This window comes from Polyodon spathula, unplaced genomic scaffold, assembly GCF_017654505.1.
Source record: "Polyodon spathula isolate WHYD16114869_AA unplaced genomic scaffold, ASM1765450v1 scaffolds_93, whole genome shotgun sequence".
Classification (NCBI taxonomy): domain Eukaryota; kingdom Metazoa; phylum Chordata; class Actinopteri; order Acipenseriformes; family Polyodontidae; genus Polyodon; species Polyodon spathula.
Window position 1 is genome coordinate 1 of NW_024471587.1, and position 19,706 is coordinate 19,706.

Sequence of the window (19,706 nt, forward strand, 5' to 3'; positions counted from 1 at the left end):
AATTATCCCTTAGGAATGGGCCAGTAGGTACAAACTGGTCTCCCACAGGTAGAGTAGGTCCTGATTAGCTCTTTACTGGACTTCGGATGTAGTAGCCACTAGAGGGTGCTAAACAAGCAGTGTTGAAATAATAGTAACAGATAGTTTAATGTTAACACAGTTAGGTTTAGGTTTAGTTAGCAAAATGTTTACTTAGAGATTAGGTTTAGGGGTAGAGATTACATTAGTGGTAGACATTAGGTTTAGAGGTAGAGGGTAGATTTGGGGGTTAGGAGGCTAGTAGGTACCTAGACTATATACACAGCCCCATTCAATCGACTGATTCTAAACAGATCAACTGGATATTAAGTGGGGTCTGTATCAGTTTTATGACTGTTAAATATGATATTACCAGTGTGATAATTATTATAGTCATATTATCTATAATTTCAATTTTGCTTTACTGTGTCCAATTATAACTTTCCCCCCAATTTGGACTGCCCAATCGCTTTTCTCTTCACTGAGCAATTCCCCACATGGCTCAGGAGACCCAAAGAGAGTCAGTGAGCGTCCACAGATCCCACCACCAAGCCAGCTTCCTTTTTACCCCAAGAACTTGTGAGCGGATGTCAGTGAGCTACTGACCTCTGTAGGACAAAGGCCAGAGCTGCAGGTGTCTGCGCTGAGCTCACTGGGCACCTGGCCAGCAGGGTTCACTGTAGTGCAATGCCCTTTTTACCTCCCTAACCCACGGGAGTTAGCAACACTCCCTTCGGAGTACCCAGCAAAGACTGGCCTACTTTGCACAGCGAGGACGCGAACCTGCGCTGCATGACTCGCCCTGCACCACGCGGCTGCAGTGCTACCAGTTGAATCTCGTTATATTCTGTCTGGGACATTATAATCTGAATGATAAATGGATGACATTAACAGGAGTTCAATTAAACTAGTTTGATTGTATTTTAAGTGAACAGTTTACTATATATTGTCACTCATTAAGCCTTGAATGTGTTGTGTAGTTACATTGTAATTGCTATTTAACCACATGTTCTAGTACAGTCTAAACAGAGACATTGCACGGTGTCACCCATGTCTATTTATTTCAGTTTTGCAGGTATCATGGGTTTGATTATTTAACCAGCAAATTATAGCTTTATTACCAAAATAATTGTTATTAGATTTTTGCTCCTATGTACTTTTTTCCTATAACGCATGTTTTTATAGTGAACTTGTCTTGTATATTTCAGGTGAAGGAGAGGTTCAGATCCCAGTTATCCAGGGAACAAGTTCAAACCAACTTCAATATGCAGGTATGCTGCGTTTAACCTGTGCAATATCGTTAAATATTTTGTGGTGAAAAGTCTTGTGAAATAATCTTTTGATATAAACACCATGCACCAAAATCCACGATCCTATTCCTATTATAGAAACTTAGAGGTCAGGAACCCTCTTTTCTAAGCATGTAGTGAACTGTACACTTCTATTTCAGACCAGGGAGAGAGTCATATCCCTATTATCCAGACAGGAAACTCTTACCAGTTTCAGAATACAACTGCAGGTATCATAGCTTAGATAATTTACCAACCACCAACCAGATTAGTAATTCTTTATTGAGTACTAATCATAATCTATAACATGTATACTTTATGTTTTACGTTTTTTTTTCCTACTATTATTAATTGAAAATCAGTAATGACAATCCAACTTTAGGAACATATTTTTATGACATTATTGTGTTATCTAAAGTTAAAAGTTATTCTCTGCAGCTGCAACCTCTCTACCCATCACTGCCTGGCATTGGAAGTGAATTCTACCAGATCACAGTCAACACTCATCAGCAAAACCTACCTGCCTCTCCCAGTGGATATCCCATTCCATCTTCTACTCATGTGTACTACAATCAAACATATACAGTCAACAATGTGACCTACCCAGTCCAAGGAACCCAATACATGGAAAATGTACATCAAGGATTGAATCAAACAAGTGGAGAGTCAACTAAATATGGATTGGACAGAGAAGATCCCCAGGTTTCTCTAAGTAATCCACTAACTGCTATACAGGAGGCCCACTCATCTCCTGTGATCATTCAAGACATCTCTAAAGATAAAGATTCTCCTGCGAACAGCCCATCATCGATGAGCTTCATCAGTGGGAATGACATGCCTATTCATGCATCCAAGGAGGAGGCTCAAGGCCGTCAAGTTACCTTAAATCCCAATAGTCCCAGTTTTCAACCAGCTGGGATTGTGACTGAGATTGAAGAAGGAATGGAGATAACCCATGATTGTGACAAGCCAAGCAGTGCCTTAGTCAGTGATGACAATACTTTTGATGCCTCATCCCTTGGCACCGTCATTGAGGATTTTGAGAAAATGTTGAGCCCTGAAGTTACAGCTGCTGTCTCAGGGATGGATTTCTTTTATAAAGTTAGCACCTTTGGTGTATGCTGTGACAACGATCAATTTGTTGGGAATACTCAACCCTACCAGACAAACCAAAACTGGTTTAGAAGCAATGAATCACACCAAGCTGAAATCACCTGGAGCACTATCAGGGCAAAGAAACCAAATCACTTTGAATGCTCCAAATCAAATCTGCCTCCTGCCGAGAATTCAGAACCGCAAGAACTTCTTTCTGAGAACTCAAAGCCAACCTTGTCTCCTGATTCTCTGCAGCTGCAACCTCTCTACCCATCACTGCCTGCCATTGGAAGTGAATTCTACCAGATCACAGGCAACACTCATCAGCAAAACCTACTGGCCTATCCCAGTGGATATCCCATTCCATCTTCCACTCATGTGTACTACAATCAAACATATACACCCAACAATGTGACCTACCCAGTCCAAGGAACCCAATACATGGAAAATGTACATCAAGGATGGAATCAAACAAGTGGGGTCTCAGATACATGTGGATTGGACAGAGAAGATCCCCAGGTTTCTCTAAGTAATCCACTAACTGCTACACAGGAGGCCCACGCATCTCCTGTGATCATTCAAGACATCTCTAAAGATAAAGATTCTCCTGCGAACAGCCCATCATCGATGAGCTTCATCAGTGGGAATGACATGCCTATTCATGCATCCAAGGAGGAGGCTCAAGGCCGTCAAGTTTCCTTAAATCCCAATAGTCCCAGTTTTCAACCAGCTGGGATTGTGACTGAGATTGAAGAAGGAATGGAGATAACCCATGATTGCGACAAGCCAAGCAGTGCCTTAATCATTGATGACAATACTTTTGATGCCTCATCCCTTGGCACCTTCATTGAGGATTTTGAGAAAATGTTGAGCCCTGAAGTTACAGCTGCTGTCTCAGGGATGGATTTCTTTTATAAAGTTAGCACCTTTGATGTATGCTGTGACAACGATCAATTTGTTGGGAATACTCAACCCTACCAGATAAACCAAAACTGGTTTAGAAGCAATGAATCACACCAAGCTGAAAACACCTGGAGCACCATCAGGGCAAATAAACCAAATCTCTTTGAATACTCCAAATCAAATCTGCCTCCTGCCGAGAATTCAGAACCGCAAGAACTTCTTTTTGAGAACTCAAAGCCAACCTTATCTCCTGATTCTCTGCAGCTGCAACCTCTCTACCCATCACTGCCTGACATTGGAAGTGAATTCTACCAGATCACAGGCAATAGTCATCAGCAGAACCTACTGGCCTATCCCAGTGGATATCCCATTCCATCTTCCACTCATGTGTACTACAATCAAACATATACACCCAACAATGTGACCTACCTAGTCCAAGGAACCCAATACATGGAAAATGTACATCAAGGATGGAATCAAATAAGTGGGGTCTCAGATACATGTGGATTGGACAGAGAAGATCCCCAGGTTTCTCTAAGTAATCCACTAACTGCTACACAGGAGGCCCACGAATCTCCTGTGATCATTCAAGACATCTCTAAAGATAAAGATTCTCCTGCGAACAGCCCATCATCGATGAGCTTCATCAGTGGGAATGACATGCCTATTCATGCATCCAAGGAGGAGGCTCAAGGCCGTCAAGTTACCTTAAATCCCAATAGTCCCAGTTTTCAACCAGCTGGGATTGTGACTGAGATTGAAGAAGGAATGGAGATAACCCATGATTGTGACAAGCCAAGCAGTGCCTTAATCATTGATGACAATACTTTTGATGCCTCATCCCTTGGCACCTTCATTGAGGATTTTGAGAAAATGTTGAGCCCTGAAGTTACAGCTGCTGTCTCAGGGATGGATTTCTTTTATAAAGTTAGCACCTTTGATGTATGCTGTGACAACGATCAATTTGTTGGGAATACTCAACCCTACCAGATAAACCAAAACTGGTTTAGAAGCAATGAATCACACCAAGCTGAAATCACCTGGAGCACTATCAGGGCAAAGAAACCAAATCACTTTGAATGCTCCAAATCAAATCTGCCTCCTGCGGAGAATTCAGAACCGCAAGAACTTCTTTCTGAGAACTCAAAGCTAACCATGTCTCCTGATTCTCTGCAGCTGCAACCTCTCTACCCATCACTGCCTGGCATTGGAAGTGAATTCTACCAGATCACAGGCAATAGTCATCAGCAGAACCTACTGGCCTATCCCAGTGGATATCCCATTCCATCTTCCACTCATGTGTACTACAATCAAACATATACACCCAACAATGTGACCTACCTAGTCCAAGGAACCCAATACATGGAAAATGTACATCAAGGATGGAATCAAATAAGTGGGGTCTCACATACATTTGGATTGGACAGAGAAGATCCCCAGGTTTCTCTAAGTAATCCACTAACTGCTACACAGGAGGCCCACGCATCTCCTGTGATCATTCAAGACATCTCTAAAGATAAAGATTCTCCTGCGAACAGCCCATCATCGATGAGCTTCATCAGTGGGAATGACATGCCTATTCATGCATCCAAGGAGGAGGCTCAAGGCCGTCAAGTTACCTTAAATCCCAATAGTCCCAGTTTTCAACCAGCTGGGATTGTGACTGAGATTGAAGAAGGAATGGAGATAACCCATGATTGTGACAAGCCAAGCAGTGCCTTAATCCTTGATGACAATACTTTTGATGCCTCATCCCTTGGCACCGTCATTGAGGATTTTGAGAAAATGTTGAGCCCTGAAGTTACAGCTGCTGTCTCAGGGATGGATTTCTTTTATAAAGTTAGCACCTTTGATGTATGCTGTGACAACGATCAATTTGTTGGGAATACTCAACCCTACCAGATAAACCAAAACTGGTTTAGAAGCAATGAATCACACCAAGCTGAAATCACCTGGAGCACTATCAGGGCAAAGAAACCAAATCTCTTTGAATGCTCCAAATCAAATCTGCCTCCTGCCGAGAATTCAGAACCGCAAGAACTTCTTTTTGAGAACTCAAAGCCAACCTTATCTCCTGATTCTCTGCAGCTGCAACCTCTCTATCCATCACTGCCTGACATTGGAAGTGAATTCTACCAGATCACAGTCAACACTCATCAGCAAAACCTACCTGCCTATCCCAGTGGATATCCCATTCCATCTTACACTCATGTGTACTACAATCAAACATATAGGTCAACAATGTGACCTACACAGTCCAAGGAACCCAATACATGGAAAATGTACATCAAGGATGGAATCAAACAAGTGGGGTCTCAGATACATGTGGATTGGACAGAGAAGATCCCCAGGTTTCTCTAAGTAATCCACTGACTGCTGCTACACAGGAGGCCCACTCATCTCCTGTGATCATTCAAGACATCTCTAAAAATAAAGATTCTCCTGCGAACAGCCCATCATCAATGAGCTTCATCAGTGGGAATGACATGCCTATTCATGCATCCAAGGAGGAGGCTCAAATCAAGTTACCTTAAATCCCAATAGTCCCAGTTTTCAACCAGCTGGGATTGTGACTGAGATTGAAGAAGGAATGGAGATAACCCATGATTGTGACAAGCCAAGCAGTGCCTTAATCATTGATGACAATACTTTTGATGCCTCATCCCTTGGCACCTTCATTGAGGATTTTGAGAAAATGCAAAGGAAGTTAATTACCAAAGTTACCATTTAAAGATCAAATGTTTCCTGAATGTACACATTGTGAGCACGGTCGCTCAGGTTGTTTCAAAATATGGCTCTTACACTACTCACTGTAAATTCCTGATATGCTATATACGTAAATATGTTCATTTGATCATAATCAAATCTATTTACAGTATTACCAATTGTAATGGTTGTAAATAAAACGTGGGTTCATTCACCCATGTGTAAAAACAAAATGGACTTAAAATGGCAATACATTTGGTTTTATAAAAACTTTATAGCCTTATAGATCAGCCTCCTGACTGAATCTTAATTGCAACAAATTTTACCATTTGTTACATACAGTCCCTGTAGTGCATATCACAGGTATGTATTATCTCAAATTAATAGCATACTGTATATGTTCTATAGAGTCTGAGCGCTTTCTTAGGAATACCACCAATTTGGATTAATGCAAAGTAGCTTCATTACATTAGCAGTGGTGTGGTCAAAGTGGAAGCATATGAAAATCTGTGTAATCTTTAAAAAATATCTTGTCTCACCAGTTAGTGCCTCAATGTCTGTGACTGCAGCAACAGCAGCTAGAACAGCTAGGGCTGTGTGTCTCTTCAAGGAGTGACATGGTGTACTTCCAAAAAGAAACAGCTGCTGACCTCAGAGCCTTGTGTGTAACCTGGGTCCAATCTTGTTAAAATGAAGCACCACCTATAGAGACAGATGTTTCTAATAAACTGGCCCGATATTGTTAATAGCCATACAGTATTAGTACAGTAAATATGCTTGTGATTGACGGTTTACCATGCAATGCATTTTTTCAAATATTATTTTCATTCAAATACCCACATGCAATAACGGTATAGTGTATTTCCCCAATTTTCATATACGTTTACCTACCACACATGCATATGTACCTAGGGCTTAACAAAATTAAAACACAGAATCATATAGAAAGGTAGTCTTTACTCTTTCAACTCAAGACTAAATCAAACCCCTTCTAGAAAGTACTGGATTTCTGCAGGCATCACAGCTCGCACATATATAGCTACGTAGCTATTGCCCTGGTTGTTCCTGCTACAGAATTTTCTGGCGTCACGGTAGAGGGGTGGTGCTTGCAGCTCGAGAAAGTTCTGTACAGCCGCAGGACGTGATAAATATAATCCAAGACAGTCGGGTAGCAAGCAGTGAGGAACTGAGTGGTGGTGGATATATTGGATTAAAACAGTAACGTTTTGCAAGGTAAGGGGTGTTGAATGGGTTTTTATTTTTCATATTAGCTAATTGCAGTCATGTTATTAATCAGATGATGTATGTAGTCTGACAGTAGAGTATATTTCCTTATTAAAGGGTATTTGCTATTATTATTATTATTATTATTATTATTATTATTATTATTATTATTTATTATTATTATTATTTACATCTAATCCGATAATAGCTCATACAAATGACGTTTGGAAAAAAAAAAAAAAAAAAAAAAGAATTGTTAAACCGTTTTTCGTGTTTTAATTTAAAAGCCGGCAAGATGGTTCGAGAAACTGCTTACTATGACATTCTGGGTGTAAATACCAGCGCGTCACCAGAAGAAATAAAGAAGGCATATAGAAAACTTGCTTTAAAATTCCACCCTGACAAGAACCCCAACGAAGGTGAAAGGGTAAGTTTAAAGACCTGTATATGCCGGTGTTACTTCGAACTTTCTGGAAAGTAGCAAAGGCACAGAGGGGAGACCATTGTTAAAATAGTTGTTTTATAATTTACTGGAGTCGTGATTGTATCTCGAAGCAGGTGTAACAGAAGTGCTCAATTACTCCCTAGTTTGTGTGCTAGTAGACTTTTAAGAACATAAGAACGCAAAATAAGTCGATAACCGTTCAAAAACTCCGAGACAGTACATAAAATAGCTGAAAACAAGTATTCGGGAAATTAATATGTATGTCCTTGCTTATGTGACGGTGGCCACATTTATACATGTATTTAAGGGTAATTTTATAATATAAAATGTATAACCTATTTATGAAAAGGTCTAGGAACACATCGTTTTAAAAAATAAACACAGAACTTAATGAAACTTGTCTAGTGACTGAATCAACGCTAAAATAAGTCGATAAAGGCAGGCAGCTCTGCAGAAGACTAACAGTGCAACGCCAACTGGGGCCACACAGCCTGCCCCAGCACACCACCCGACTATTTTTCGTAAATCAGCCAATGAAGTATGATCCCCAGATACGCAGATTTATGAAATTTAGTCCAGGGAGGACAACATTTCGCGTGGTAACGGCACCTAAAAATACAAATAAACAAGCTACCTGTTTAACTTATACAGCATAATAAACACAAAGTACAGTATTTAAATTATAACAAATGCTAGTCACTTGTTGTAGTGTTTCCCTGACAGGAATACAATTACCAGATCCTGCTATGTTATGTAGCCTGTATTATAAAGCTTTTGTTTCTTTCTTAATAATGAAACACTTAGCATTATATAGAACTCACAACATAAAATGTAAAAATAATCACAAAACATTATTTCAACCCACAGTTTAAAAGTGTTGAAATTAGCTTGGAAATGTTGGAGATTTGATTTCAGTTTCTCTCTTTTGCAGTTCAAACTTATATCTCAAGCCTATGAGGTTTTGTCAGACCCACAAAAGCGAGACCTTTATGACCAGGGAGGAGAACAGGCTATCAAAGAAGGTGGAATGGGAGGAAGAGGTTTCTCCTCCCCAATGGACATTTTCAACATGTTCTTTGGGGGGGGAGGCAGGATGAACAGGGAGAGGAGAGGTGAGTTATTCCTGACTGATGCCTCTGCTTCCTTGGCACAAATTATTGGGATGGCTGCCAGGATATTGATATGTATGTCCTTTCTCATGTGAAGGTGGCCACATTTATACATGCATGTAAGGGTAATTTTATAATATCAAATGTATAACATTTATGAAAAATTCTAGGAACACATCTTTTTAAAATGTCTACTGAGGTTACTGAAACTTGCCAGTCACTTTAGAATCACCCTGTATGTTTTATCTAGAAGAGCGTTCCTTTGCATTGTGGAGTTCCCAAACAGAACACTTGTTAGGCAGAGATGGTTATGTCACAATAATTTCATAAAGAAATTCATATGCTTTTATACAGATACATAATCTGCCTCTCTAGTACTATTGCAGTAGTTTTATAACAATAAGCAATTGAATTCAGTTGGAGTGTATTTTTTCATTTTAATGAATGTCTTATAACTGGTTACATCTGCTCCAGGAAAGAATGTTGTGCACCAGCTGTCTGTGTCACTGGAGGACATGTACAATGGTACAACAAGGAAGCTTGAACTCCAAAAGAAGGTCATCTGTGAGAAATGCAATGGTAATTACTTTATAGTTGAGACACCTTTTACATTTTGTATATGTACATAAATTGAGTCTCAAGCAACTAGTTATATACCAGGGAAGTTCTCCCTTAGTGATGCCAGAATCCTTGTATCATGCAAAAAATGCAGTGTATGGTGGGTTCTATTAGTTTCAATATATGATTTATAGTTATTCTTAAAATAAGTAGTTCTTAAGAATTTTTTAAACTCGAAATCATAAACATTTGATAATACATTTTGAATAATACATATCAGAACTTACATTATGGGACCAAGACAATTTTCTGTAAATGCATTTTTTTAAAAACTGATGTAAGCTATTTAATAAACGCGCTGACTTTATTGTACTTTTTTTTTGTATTTCATGTTTCATTTAAACTTTAATATATTTACTATTGATTATTACTATTGACTAGTATTTATTTATTGATTTAAAGCTGTGTGAATAATCACTATTTAATATAGACCTAGAAACACATAATCCCTTTCCCTGTTTCTCCTAGGTTATGGGGGTAAAAAGGGAACATTGGAGAAGTGCTGTGACTGTAAAGGACAAGGTGTTAAGATCCAGGTCAAACAGATTGGACCTGGAATGATTCAGCAGATCCAGTCAATGTGTGAAGAATGCCAAGGACAAGGAGAGAGGTTCAGCTCCAAAGACAGATGCAAAAAGTGCAATGGACACAAAGTGGAACGGAAAAAAAAGATACTTGAAGTTCATGTAGACAAAGGTGAATATTTATTTTTAATCCCGCCCCCCCACCGATTGGCATGCCTATTCAAATGAGGAGAGAATGAAGGAGGCAGTGGTACACACTTTACATTTTATCTTCCAAGCGCTCATGAGGGCCTCATTGGGTCATGATGAACAGATTATGAATGTTGAAGTAAGTTTGCAAAGATATTTTGAATACTGACACATCGATTTGAATTAAAAAAAAATAAAAAAAATAAATACAAATTAAACAAAAAGAATGAACATTTTGAAGGGTCATGGATCTCAAACTCTTCATTACTGCCACATAATAATGTAAAGGGGTCAGAATTAAATCAAAGATTAAAATACATTGCTGTTTAAATATTTATATACTAGACTGAATTTAAATTCAGAAGGTGCACTACAGTAGACTGAAGTTGTTCTAATACATTTTGTGTTATTGCGCTGTGCTCAAACTGAACAATGATGTGAATCCTCTTCTAGGTATGAAGGATGAGCAGAAAATCACATTCCATGGAGAGGGGGATCAGGAACCAGGATTAGAGCCTGGTGATGTCATCATTGTCCTTGATCAGAAGGAGCACCCAGTGTTTCAGAGGCATGGAGACAATCTGATCATGAAAATGGAAATCCAGCTAGTGGAGGCACTCTGCGGGTTCAAAAAGACAATCAAAACCCTTGACAACAGAATACTCTTGATTAACTCAAGTCCAGGTACGTTCTGAAACAACACTGGCTTTCCACCATCTCAAATGCATGGGTGTACCTGCATACTTGGTTTTCTGGTGGTGTATATTCTCAAATCTATTCCTGGATTAATTGCAGAACATCAAATTTCTATATGAAGGGTTTTTATTCTCACACCTACCCATATAGTCAAGTAGAATCCACCCCCAATCGGCAAAAGGATAATTTAGTCAGTATCTGTAGTTTTGTAGACTGTATACAGCATCAGTTAATTAGTTAGCTCAACCAGTAGATCTGCCTAAGTTCACTCACCGATTTTACAATTTTATACCAAACCATCATGTGTAACTAAACCATTTTTTGTTAAGTAAATATGCAAATCTATTTTATTACTTGTAAAAGTTGGCCATATGTTATCAAATACACCTCTAGGTATATTGACTGCAAAGGGTTAATTTATTCAGCGCTTGTCAGGCGCGTTGGGTCCAGTTTATTTTCACACGCACTGTTTATTTTTCAGAGTAAAATGGGTTTAAAAGTGTATGGCAAAAGGACATCAGTACTGCATCTCCAGCCGAACCCGTTCGCTGTATTTTTCATATACCTCTTTATAAACGTGCATACTGATAAATCCTCTCCTGAACACTAATTTTATCACCAAACTCCTCAATGCGACCCAAGTCATTATTTTATTACTGTAACATATCAAAGCTCTGCAAATGTCTGTGAGCGCTATCCCCTTTGTGTCAGTGTTATGTCTGTGGTGCATGGGGCTACAGTATTGCTCAGGTACGCCCTTTTTTTTCGGCTCCTATCGGTCTCACTCTACCATTGAAAGGTTTTTCACGGACCACAAAGGGTTAAACTTACAAAGCATATGTAAAATGCTTAATACTATATATAGCTTACCTGTGTGTCTGTCTTCTTTACAGGTAAGGTAATAAAACACAATGACATAAAATGCGTCCAGAATGAAGGGATGCCAATTCATAGAGCTCCATATGAGAAAGGACAGCTAATTATACAATTTTTGGTAAGAACAAACTTTAACTATTTTGTCCCCGCCCCTCAATTGATTTCTGTACACAGTGTTTCCCAGTCCTTCTAACCTTCCTCGTTTTTCATCAGGTAACATTCCCAGAAAATGGTTGGCTTCCAAAGCACATGTTCCCTCAGCTGGAGGCATTGCTTCCTCCAAGGGAGGACTTGATGATTCTAGATGACATGGAGGAGGTTGACCTAACTGAAGTAGAATACAGCTCCCATCATAGTCATAGATATAGAGGAGAGGCATACCAAGAAGAAGAAGCAGCAGAAACACCAAGTGCAGGCGTTCAATGCCAAACTCAGTAAAATAACTTCGGAACCTTCAATTAACACTAAAGCGCAAGATTGTCAGTAGAGGCTCATTGTGATGATCGCAAGATAATTCTCTCAGGATTTCAATTTGTTCAGGAAAGGTTGCTGTTACACGTGACATAAGATTGATAGAACACAAGATTCCAGACACTAACCTATGTCTACCACATGTTTTTAAAATATTCTTGTTTCATGTATTATTTCTGAAGGACTGTTTACTTCGTGGTTGGTATTCCTTTGTGTTGCCCAGAAAGACACAACCTATGATTTAGAACATTTTGCAGACTTACAGCACCGGGCGCAATGTCACAGTAGACTTTCAGTAGAAAACAGAATAGTCATTTAGCAACAATTTAAATATGGAAATTTGGAAATCATTAGCAACATGCTAAACCGTAGAACACAATGTATTTTAGTTACAAGATACTTTCCAATCTCCACAATGAGCCACAGTAATTGTGTGCACCTTTTATGTGAAAAAAAATTACTAGTTTGTGTGTGCATATACTTGATATACACGTTGTACTGCATATTCTCGTACTGATCACTTTGATTAAATGCCCTACTGAAAATGTGTACAGGTAAAGAAAAGTTTCATTGGAACATATTTAAGTACTACATGGTTATCACTTTATTTATTATATGGAAACTTTCATTAGTGGTTTTGTAAATAAAATAATTTTTTGGAGATTTTGGTTTCATTTTCACGTATTTTATATTTAAGAATGCAGCAAATATACTTTTCAAAGTGAAGAAAACATAAATAAAAAGCTTAACTGACCATGATGATGGTAAAAAAAATGGGATTGTATATACCTGGATGACAATGACATGATATTTCAGCAATTGTACCTGTGCTATATCTAATGGTAAGACTTTGAATAGTAGCTTCATACAATGAAAGGGTGCTTTGTCAGACACAGTGAAGACCTCGTACTGTGTTGATGTTTGTACACCTTCATTCTGATTACATAAACCAGTTGCTTTAATAAAGATGTAGGTTTTGTAATCGTTAAATCAAAGGGAACACAACATGCAGTTGATTGAATTAACCTATCGATTTACGCTATATACTGCTGAAAGGTCCTACCTTAGTGCACTAAAATACACTTGATCACTGGGAAACACACTTAGTTTTGCTCACCTGAAGAAAAACATTGTAACATGTTCCCTCTCTATCTATCACAATGTTATTAACACATTACCGAAAAATAAAAAAAGAGCATAACTAAAAAATCTGACATGTTTTACATTTATATATTCCTACAGAAATGTATGTGAAAGCACCTAATGTCCCTGAGAACCTTGTTAGGCCCTCCACACCTAATCATAGCTGGCTGCTGTCCAGTTTCCAAATCAACTGCTGAATCAACTGTTTCCTAGCTTCAGTGTGAAGCCATTCCTGCACAATAATAGCACACTGGTTCACCATTTCATAGTGGACCATGTTTCCTTAGAATTCAGGTGCTGATCGAGATGGGGAAATAGAAGCTGGAAGTAGTAGAATATAGTAGCAATGAAAACTATTCCAGTTATGTCCAGAATTCCATTGGTTTGCTTTTTTAATTAATGACACCACAAATAGGCTGCATACAGAGATTAAACATCTTTACATAATGTTAAAACTGGATAACCGACAAACATTGTCTGGTTTATAATGAAGTACAGAGCACAGTAGCAAATATTCTTTGCATATGTTTTAAACAACCCTGATTGATATTTAAAATTGACTAGGTCTGTGGGACACTACAGCATGCACTTTCTATTTAAGCACAAACTACCCATGGTTAGCAACTCATACTTGGAACAAAAACACTTGCTTATACCATAGCTCCCAATGGACCTGACTTAAACAAGGGCCATCAAACTGCTAAAACTCAAGAAATTGTAGATATCAGTAGTTTTGAGAGAAATAGTTTTAGAATTTGCCATGGCAGTGTTTCCCAGCCTTTTCAATGTAGGGACCACCTTGGTGTTTGAATTTTTCCCAGGCCACTTGCCACATATTTTTTCACAACAGCATTTTGAAACTACTTTGTATGTGTATATGTGTATGTACATGTAGAAAGTAGTGTTTATATAACATACCTAACTTAATGAGATTCCTGGGCTTGGATCGTCGCTACCAGGTCAGCAAGGAATATTATCATTTTCTCACTGAAAGCTGCTGATGGCAAAGTTCCCGTTTCTTTCATTACAATTTTTTTTCCCACATTCTGAATGTTTTGTAAATAAATGGAGACTCAGTTTTGAAGGTTTGTTTTGTTTGACAAAACCTGATGAATAATGCACAGGGGTTTGGGTCGTCCTCGGATCCAGAAAATGAAAATACGTGCTGCTCCCCAAAACCGCTACCTTGTGTAGCTAATTAATATATACATTTCTAATGCAACTTACTGCATTCACCGCCTCGCAAACTTCACTAGATGTACATATAAAAAACACTGGAATACAAAGAGGTGGGTGGGAAGCAGTCTGAAAAATTAAATGACAGGAGAGTGTAGTGGATGTTTCTTACTTGGTGGGCTGTGAAGTCTAAATCAAATGGGATTGGTGGCACACAGTCGACAAGATTTATAGCATTTTGGTTAAATATGACAGCGTCAAGAACAGACTGTACACATTATTTCCAGAAGTAGTGTTCACAGTATTTCTTTTTGGCATATAGTCTTGAGATATTAAATCTGGCTGAATAAACCCATATAATAACATGGAACTGAAATCGATCATTCACTATGGTATAATCACAAGTCAAGCTACTTCTGTTACTATATGCAGACAACCTCTCCAAAAACACAAGGCAATAATAGGTATGTTCCTACATCCCCAAACACTGTAGCACATATTTTATATTGTTGAAAATGAAAAGTACCAAAACTGTGGTTTTAATGTTTTGTTTTATTTAGTCATTCCAATCAAGTTAGGAATATTCAATGCAGTGCACTAATTTTCGGAGTGAAAAGGTTGGGACAACCAGATTATTTTTTATTTATTTATTTTTAATAACGCCAGCTAAAGACAAACGTGCATTCATAATGTGTAAGTTATTTAGTTAGTATTTGCTTCACATTAGAAAGCTGATTCAATTAATGGTAGCTTTAATTTATAAACACACCCGCAATAAAAGAAAACAGATACAGATATATACATATCTTATAATGATATAATCACATGGTTACAGCTGTTTGTTGTGTTGCTTAGTAATAGTAGCACAACGTGCGATTGTGTAGAAATGGGTTTGTGCAAGAACTGCGTAACTGAATTCTGGCAGTTGTTTGCAGACCACCTGGAGTTTACTCACAGACAGCTGGTTGGGAATCACTGTGCTACACTGTCATTTGTATAGCATGATTGTAGGCTGCTGATTTCCAGGCCCCTCTTAAAAGGTTCTGGTCCTGATTAAACAATAATGAAAAAAATAGTTAAATTCTGTGTTAAAGCACTAATAGGGTTACCTCAGTCACACTAATTATAGAACAAAAAGGAAAAGCAATATAAAAAGTGCTTGAAAGCAATGAGAATTTGGGTGACATGGATTCCCAACATCTCTACAGAGAACTATGGAGAATTCAAAATTTAAGATGTGGCACCTGCATTGTTTTAGGCCAAGTTAATACAGTTTGGAGGGAAACATTAAATCAAAACCATAACTATGCAGAAACAAAAATACACAAAGTCAGAATATCAGCCAAAAGTCTGAACAATATTCCCCACTGTCTGCATCATTCAGCGAGTGCTCACAATAACAATTCCAATCAGATTTGTACACATTTTAAGGATTTTATTCAGAAAACTGTGAAGATTACACAACAGATACAAACTGCCATGTATCCTTCAATACACATTTACACTGGCATTCACTGGAATCAATGAACAGTACATAAAGCATTTATCAGTGATGTGAATTACATGATTTATATGTAGAATGTGACAGTTTGATCTTCACCATCTTTAGTGTAGTTTTCTCCTGAATGAGCAACCTGAAAGACAAACAGACTTGTACTGAGAAAACTCAACAGAAATGTTGTGGTCTACAGAAAAGGCATGGGATTGACTTGTACCCCTTTCACACAGACGAGTTATGGCGGATCAGAACCAGCACTGACGCGGCATTTTGGTCTGTGTAAACTGCCTATACCATCAGAGCTGTCATATTTTATGCTGTCTCTGAACCAACTTGTGAGGTGTTTCAGAGACGGCACTGAAGCATCAACTCCTGTGTGAAAGGTTATGCCAGCACCGAAGCGCTATAGTGGGTGTGGATTGAAAGTCAACATCCCACGTGACTGTATACTGGATGTGTTGGGTATTTGTCATCGGTGTTACGTGCTTTCATTTTTGTTTTTTCAAATACAATGGCTGATCAAGAACGAGGTAGTAATTGGAGTCTGGAATAAGTTAAGGAATTGTTTACATGCTTGATGCTATAATTTACGGGTGATGCGCCGTTGCCATGAAAACATCTGTTGACTGACGTGTCTGAAATTTGTACTCACATGATTCCCTTGGCTGTATAAAGGGGTTATGACGATATTATACAGGCACAGATTGCGCAATTTCGTGCTGTTTGAATCGGCATTTTAAATAATTTTTTAAACATCTCTAAGATGGCTCAGTAGCGGCATTTGTGTGTGAAAGGGGTTTTAGAGGTTTAAATTAGAAGTTAGGGTTTGAGTACATTTGATTTAATGAATTTCTACACCAATTGTGAGAATGCAACAGTTACATCTAGAAAGTCTTAAGAGTTGATTAATAGAGAGCAGGTACTCATGTCAACTATAAATCACATTCCACATTACTAAAATAACTATTTGGTGGACTACACATACACACGTAGAGCTATCTGTGATACATAATGTATTGCAACATAATGTAGCTGCAGACACAAACAGGTCTTGAAAGCTAGTGTTTGTATAGAGCAGGGGAGGCCAACCCTGGTCCTGGAGAGCCACAATCTTAATAAATTTTTTGCTGTTGACAAATAAAGAAAATAATTGATAACTCAGGTTGAACGAAAAGTAGAAGACAAAGCGGTTCTCCAGGACCAGGTTTGGCCACCCCTGGTCTACAGCATTTAATAAACAGCATCATCTCAAGTATCGCAAACTATCTCGAGACACAGTTAATCTTTTACACCTACTTATACAGTGCAGGGACTCGGATGAGCTAAACTACAGTGTATTATGATCTAAACAAAATAGATAAAGGACATGCATAGGTATATATTTTATGAAACAAGCAACATTGTTGTTTAGGTCTGTAAGTGGCCCCATTGTTCTCAGAATGAATGTGCTTTGTTTGATAAATTCCCCCACCTACCCTCTGTCAGCCTGGCCTTTCCTCCTGTAGGCTGGCAGAGCACTGTGGAACAACCTACGCACAGTACTACCGTCTGGGCATGGCTAAACACTGTGGTGATCTTGTAGCAGCCTATAGGGAAACAATGTTTAAACATGACTATAAAACCAGAACTGTAAAACAAACAAGGAAAAATGAAGCAGGGCATGTAGTCTTATGATGCAAAAACATGCATGAAAAAAAATATTACCTGGACATTTAACATCCATGAAGTATGAGTTAGGGCTCTGGACCAACCGCTTCTTTTTATGCAGCCTCTTTTCCTCATCAAGAGAAGGATGCAGCAAGTCTTTTGCCAGCTGAAATGAAACAACAAATCAGATTTATTTACTGGCCCCTATTAAACAACTAACCAAAAACAAAATGAAGCACAATTACTGTGATCTGAATGGATCTATAAACTATAGTAGTTTTTTCCTTTTTTTTTTTTGCACTTGATAATAACATGCTTGTCTTTTCACATTGTTTATTATCCTGGGGTTCACTTGACCATCTTTCCATTCCTGAGCTTAAATAACGATTCTTGTTTTTTTGTTTTATTTTTTGTATCTAGAAAGGTATAATATCTTGAAAAATCAACCCTACTTGGGGTATTTTAAACAGTACCATCTACTGTATATTATAAGACACCATTACAGTTACGACTAAGTGGAGATCATTTGCAGACCTTCCGGCTGCACACACGTCAAAGGTGGGTGCAAATCTCGAGAACAAAAAAACAAAAAAAAAATTCAACTCTCATACACAACAATCTGAAACGATAGGTATGTGAGAACAAATACAAATACGTCACAACTTCGATCACACAACAAACGTGCCTAGGCCCGACATTACATACTACTACCCTGCTCCTGAATTGCCATGTGTTACATCGCAATAAACTTTATAAATGCGTATCATCGAATGCGACGTTCACAAAGAGTCTTGTATTTGCCTTTTAATTTCCATACGTTTACATTCAGTCGGTTGTCAATGTTTGGGAAGATGATTAAAGTAAATAAAGTTCCATGATTTTTAAAGTAACTTACAGGCATGTTTCTTACGTTCCTGTTCGACTTTAAAAAGAGAGGTTGATTAGTCAGGACTAAAGACGCTGAAGAGAAAAAGCTGCATATATTAACAGGCCACTTCCGCTTCCCCGGTTAAAGGGGCAGATTCTATCTTTATCTTCTGTGTTGTGTGCTTCTTCTTGAAGGTAGCAAATGATAGCTTATATAGGATATAAACACATACACACAGTCTAGGTCATAGCATGCCTTAATAAATGATGGCTTTGCCACTATCTCCAGAAAAAAAGTCTGGTCTTCTGTATGTTACGAAAATACAAAAACGACAGAAAATGTTGCTAAGAGAGACTATGGCAAGGCACAGGCTTAATATTTTAGTTCTACCCATCTTGATGGTATTATTTACGTTTTTTTGTAAATTAGCAAATAGTACTGCTTTTTAAAATAAATGAACCTTACCTTAAATGCACAAATCTAGTAAAGTTTCTGAAAAAACAAAAAAAACAAAACATATTTGTATTAGATGATTAGAAAAAAATCGTGTTGTGCAATAATGTTTATTGGACATACACAATCAATCGATTGTGAAACTATTAAAACATAAGGATTGCCAAATATGTTTGTAATGATAACACATAAAATGCTTATATATGAGATTAGACTGTCTGTACATCATTATTATAAAAGAGCTGTGAGCTTTTCATGCAGCCAGGGCAGCCTCATGAGAAATATGAATTGCCAAACAGAAGACATCAGACAATAACACTGGGTCATTTAGGAGGGAATGGCTCACACAGTTTTCTTGGTTGCTTTATTCAGCAGTGGATGATGAAGCCTACACTGCAAATACTGCATACTTTTTGGTACGTCTGCAAGGTGATTAATTTGTTCTGCAGGGATACCTCACCATTACTGAATGACTACCAATTCCAATTCTTCCAAGGAAGTTATGAAATAAATTTCTCCACAGTGTTATTCCTTTGGAGGCTGTTCCTCTGCAGCATCACAAAAGAACCTGCAAACTCTCCTACCAGTCTTCAGATCTGCTATCTTGCATATCGTGATGCATCTTTCATATATTACACAATACATGGCGTAATGAATTAATCAGTGAATAACAGCCCATTTATTCAAAAGCATATGTTACACGTTGCATTTTTGTAATTTACGGAAACATGCCAAAGGACTAATATTCCGTAGTGATA

At 38.1% G+C, this 19,706-nt stretch overlaps 2 protein-coding genes across 3 annotated transcripts; one reads left to right on the top strand and one right to left on the bottom strand.

Annotated features, from left to right (window-relative positions):
• The first annotated feature begins 7,228 nt into the window (after positions 1 to 7,228).
• On the top strand, positions 7,229 to 12,995 carry LOC121308042 (dnaJ homolog subfamily A member 4-like). The gene is made up of 8 exons (XM_041240351.1): positions 7,229 to 7,244; positions 7,523 to 7,662; positions 8,612 to 8,792; positions 9,264 to 9,368; positions 9,876 to 10,103; positions 10,574 to 10,804; positions 11,710 to 11,810; positions 11,906 to 12,995. The coding sequence occupies exons 2-8, from the start codon at positions 7,531 to 7,533 to the stop codon at positions 12,128 to 12,130; spliced, it is 1,203 nt and encodes a 400-aa protein (XP_041096285.1). The 5' UTR covers positions 7,229 to 7,244; positions 7,523 to 7,530; the 3' UTR covers positions 12,131 to 12,995.
• A 2,024-nt stretch (positions 12,996 to 15,019) lies between these two features.
• On the bottom strand, positions 15,020 to 18,622 carry LOC121308044 (40S ribosomal protein S27-like). 2 transcript variants are annotated; one of them, XM_041240353.1, is made up of 5 exons: positions 18,523 to 18,622; positions 17,685 to 17,793; positions 17,456 to 17,566; positions 16,046 to 16,116; positions 15,020 to 15,531 (listed from the first exon to the last, which is right to left on the bottom strand). In XM_041240353.1, exons 1-4 carry the CDS (start codon positions 18,526 to 18,528, stop codon positions 16,088 to 16,090), a joined length of 255 nt encoding a protein of 84 aa, XP_041096287.1. In that variant the 5' UTR covers positions 18,529 to 18,622; the 3' UTR covers positions 15,020 to 15,531; positions 16,046 to 16,087. The 2 variants fall into 2 exon arrangements, with proteins under 2 accessions (XP_041096287.1, XP_041096286.1); XM_041240352.1 differs by lacking the exon at positions 15,020 to 15,531 and having other exon boundaries at positions 15,903 to 16,116.
• Positions 18,623 to 19,706: the final 1,084 nt, after the last annotated feature.

Coding starts and splice junctions, on each gene's coding strand:
- LOC121308042 (XM_041240351.1), top strand. CDS start 7,531: ATGGTTCGAGAAACTGCTTACTATGACATTCTGGGTGTAAATACCAGC. Junction 7,663..8,611: donor ACCCCAACGAAGGTGAAAGG/GTAAGTTTAAAG, acceptor TCTCTTTTGCAG/TTCAAACTTATATCTCAAGC. Junction 11,811..11,905: donor AGCTAATTATACAATTTTTG/GTAAGAACAAAC, acceptor GTTTTTCATCAG/GTAACATTCCCAGAAAATGG.
- LOC121308044 (XM_041240353.1), bottom strand. Junction 17,567..17,684: donor CATGGATGTTAAATGTCCAG/GTAATATTTTTT, acceptor GTTTCCCTATAG/GCTGCTACAAGATCACCACA. Junction 16,117..17,455: donor AAAGGCCAGGCTGACAGAGG/GTAGGTGGGGGA, acceptor TTTGTCTTTCAG/GTTGCTCATTCAGGAGAAAA.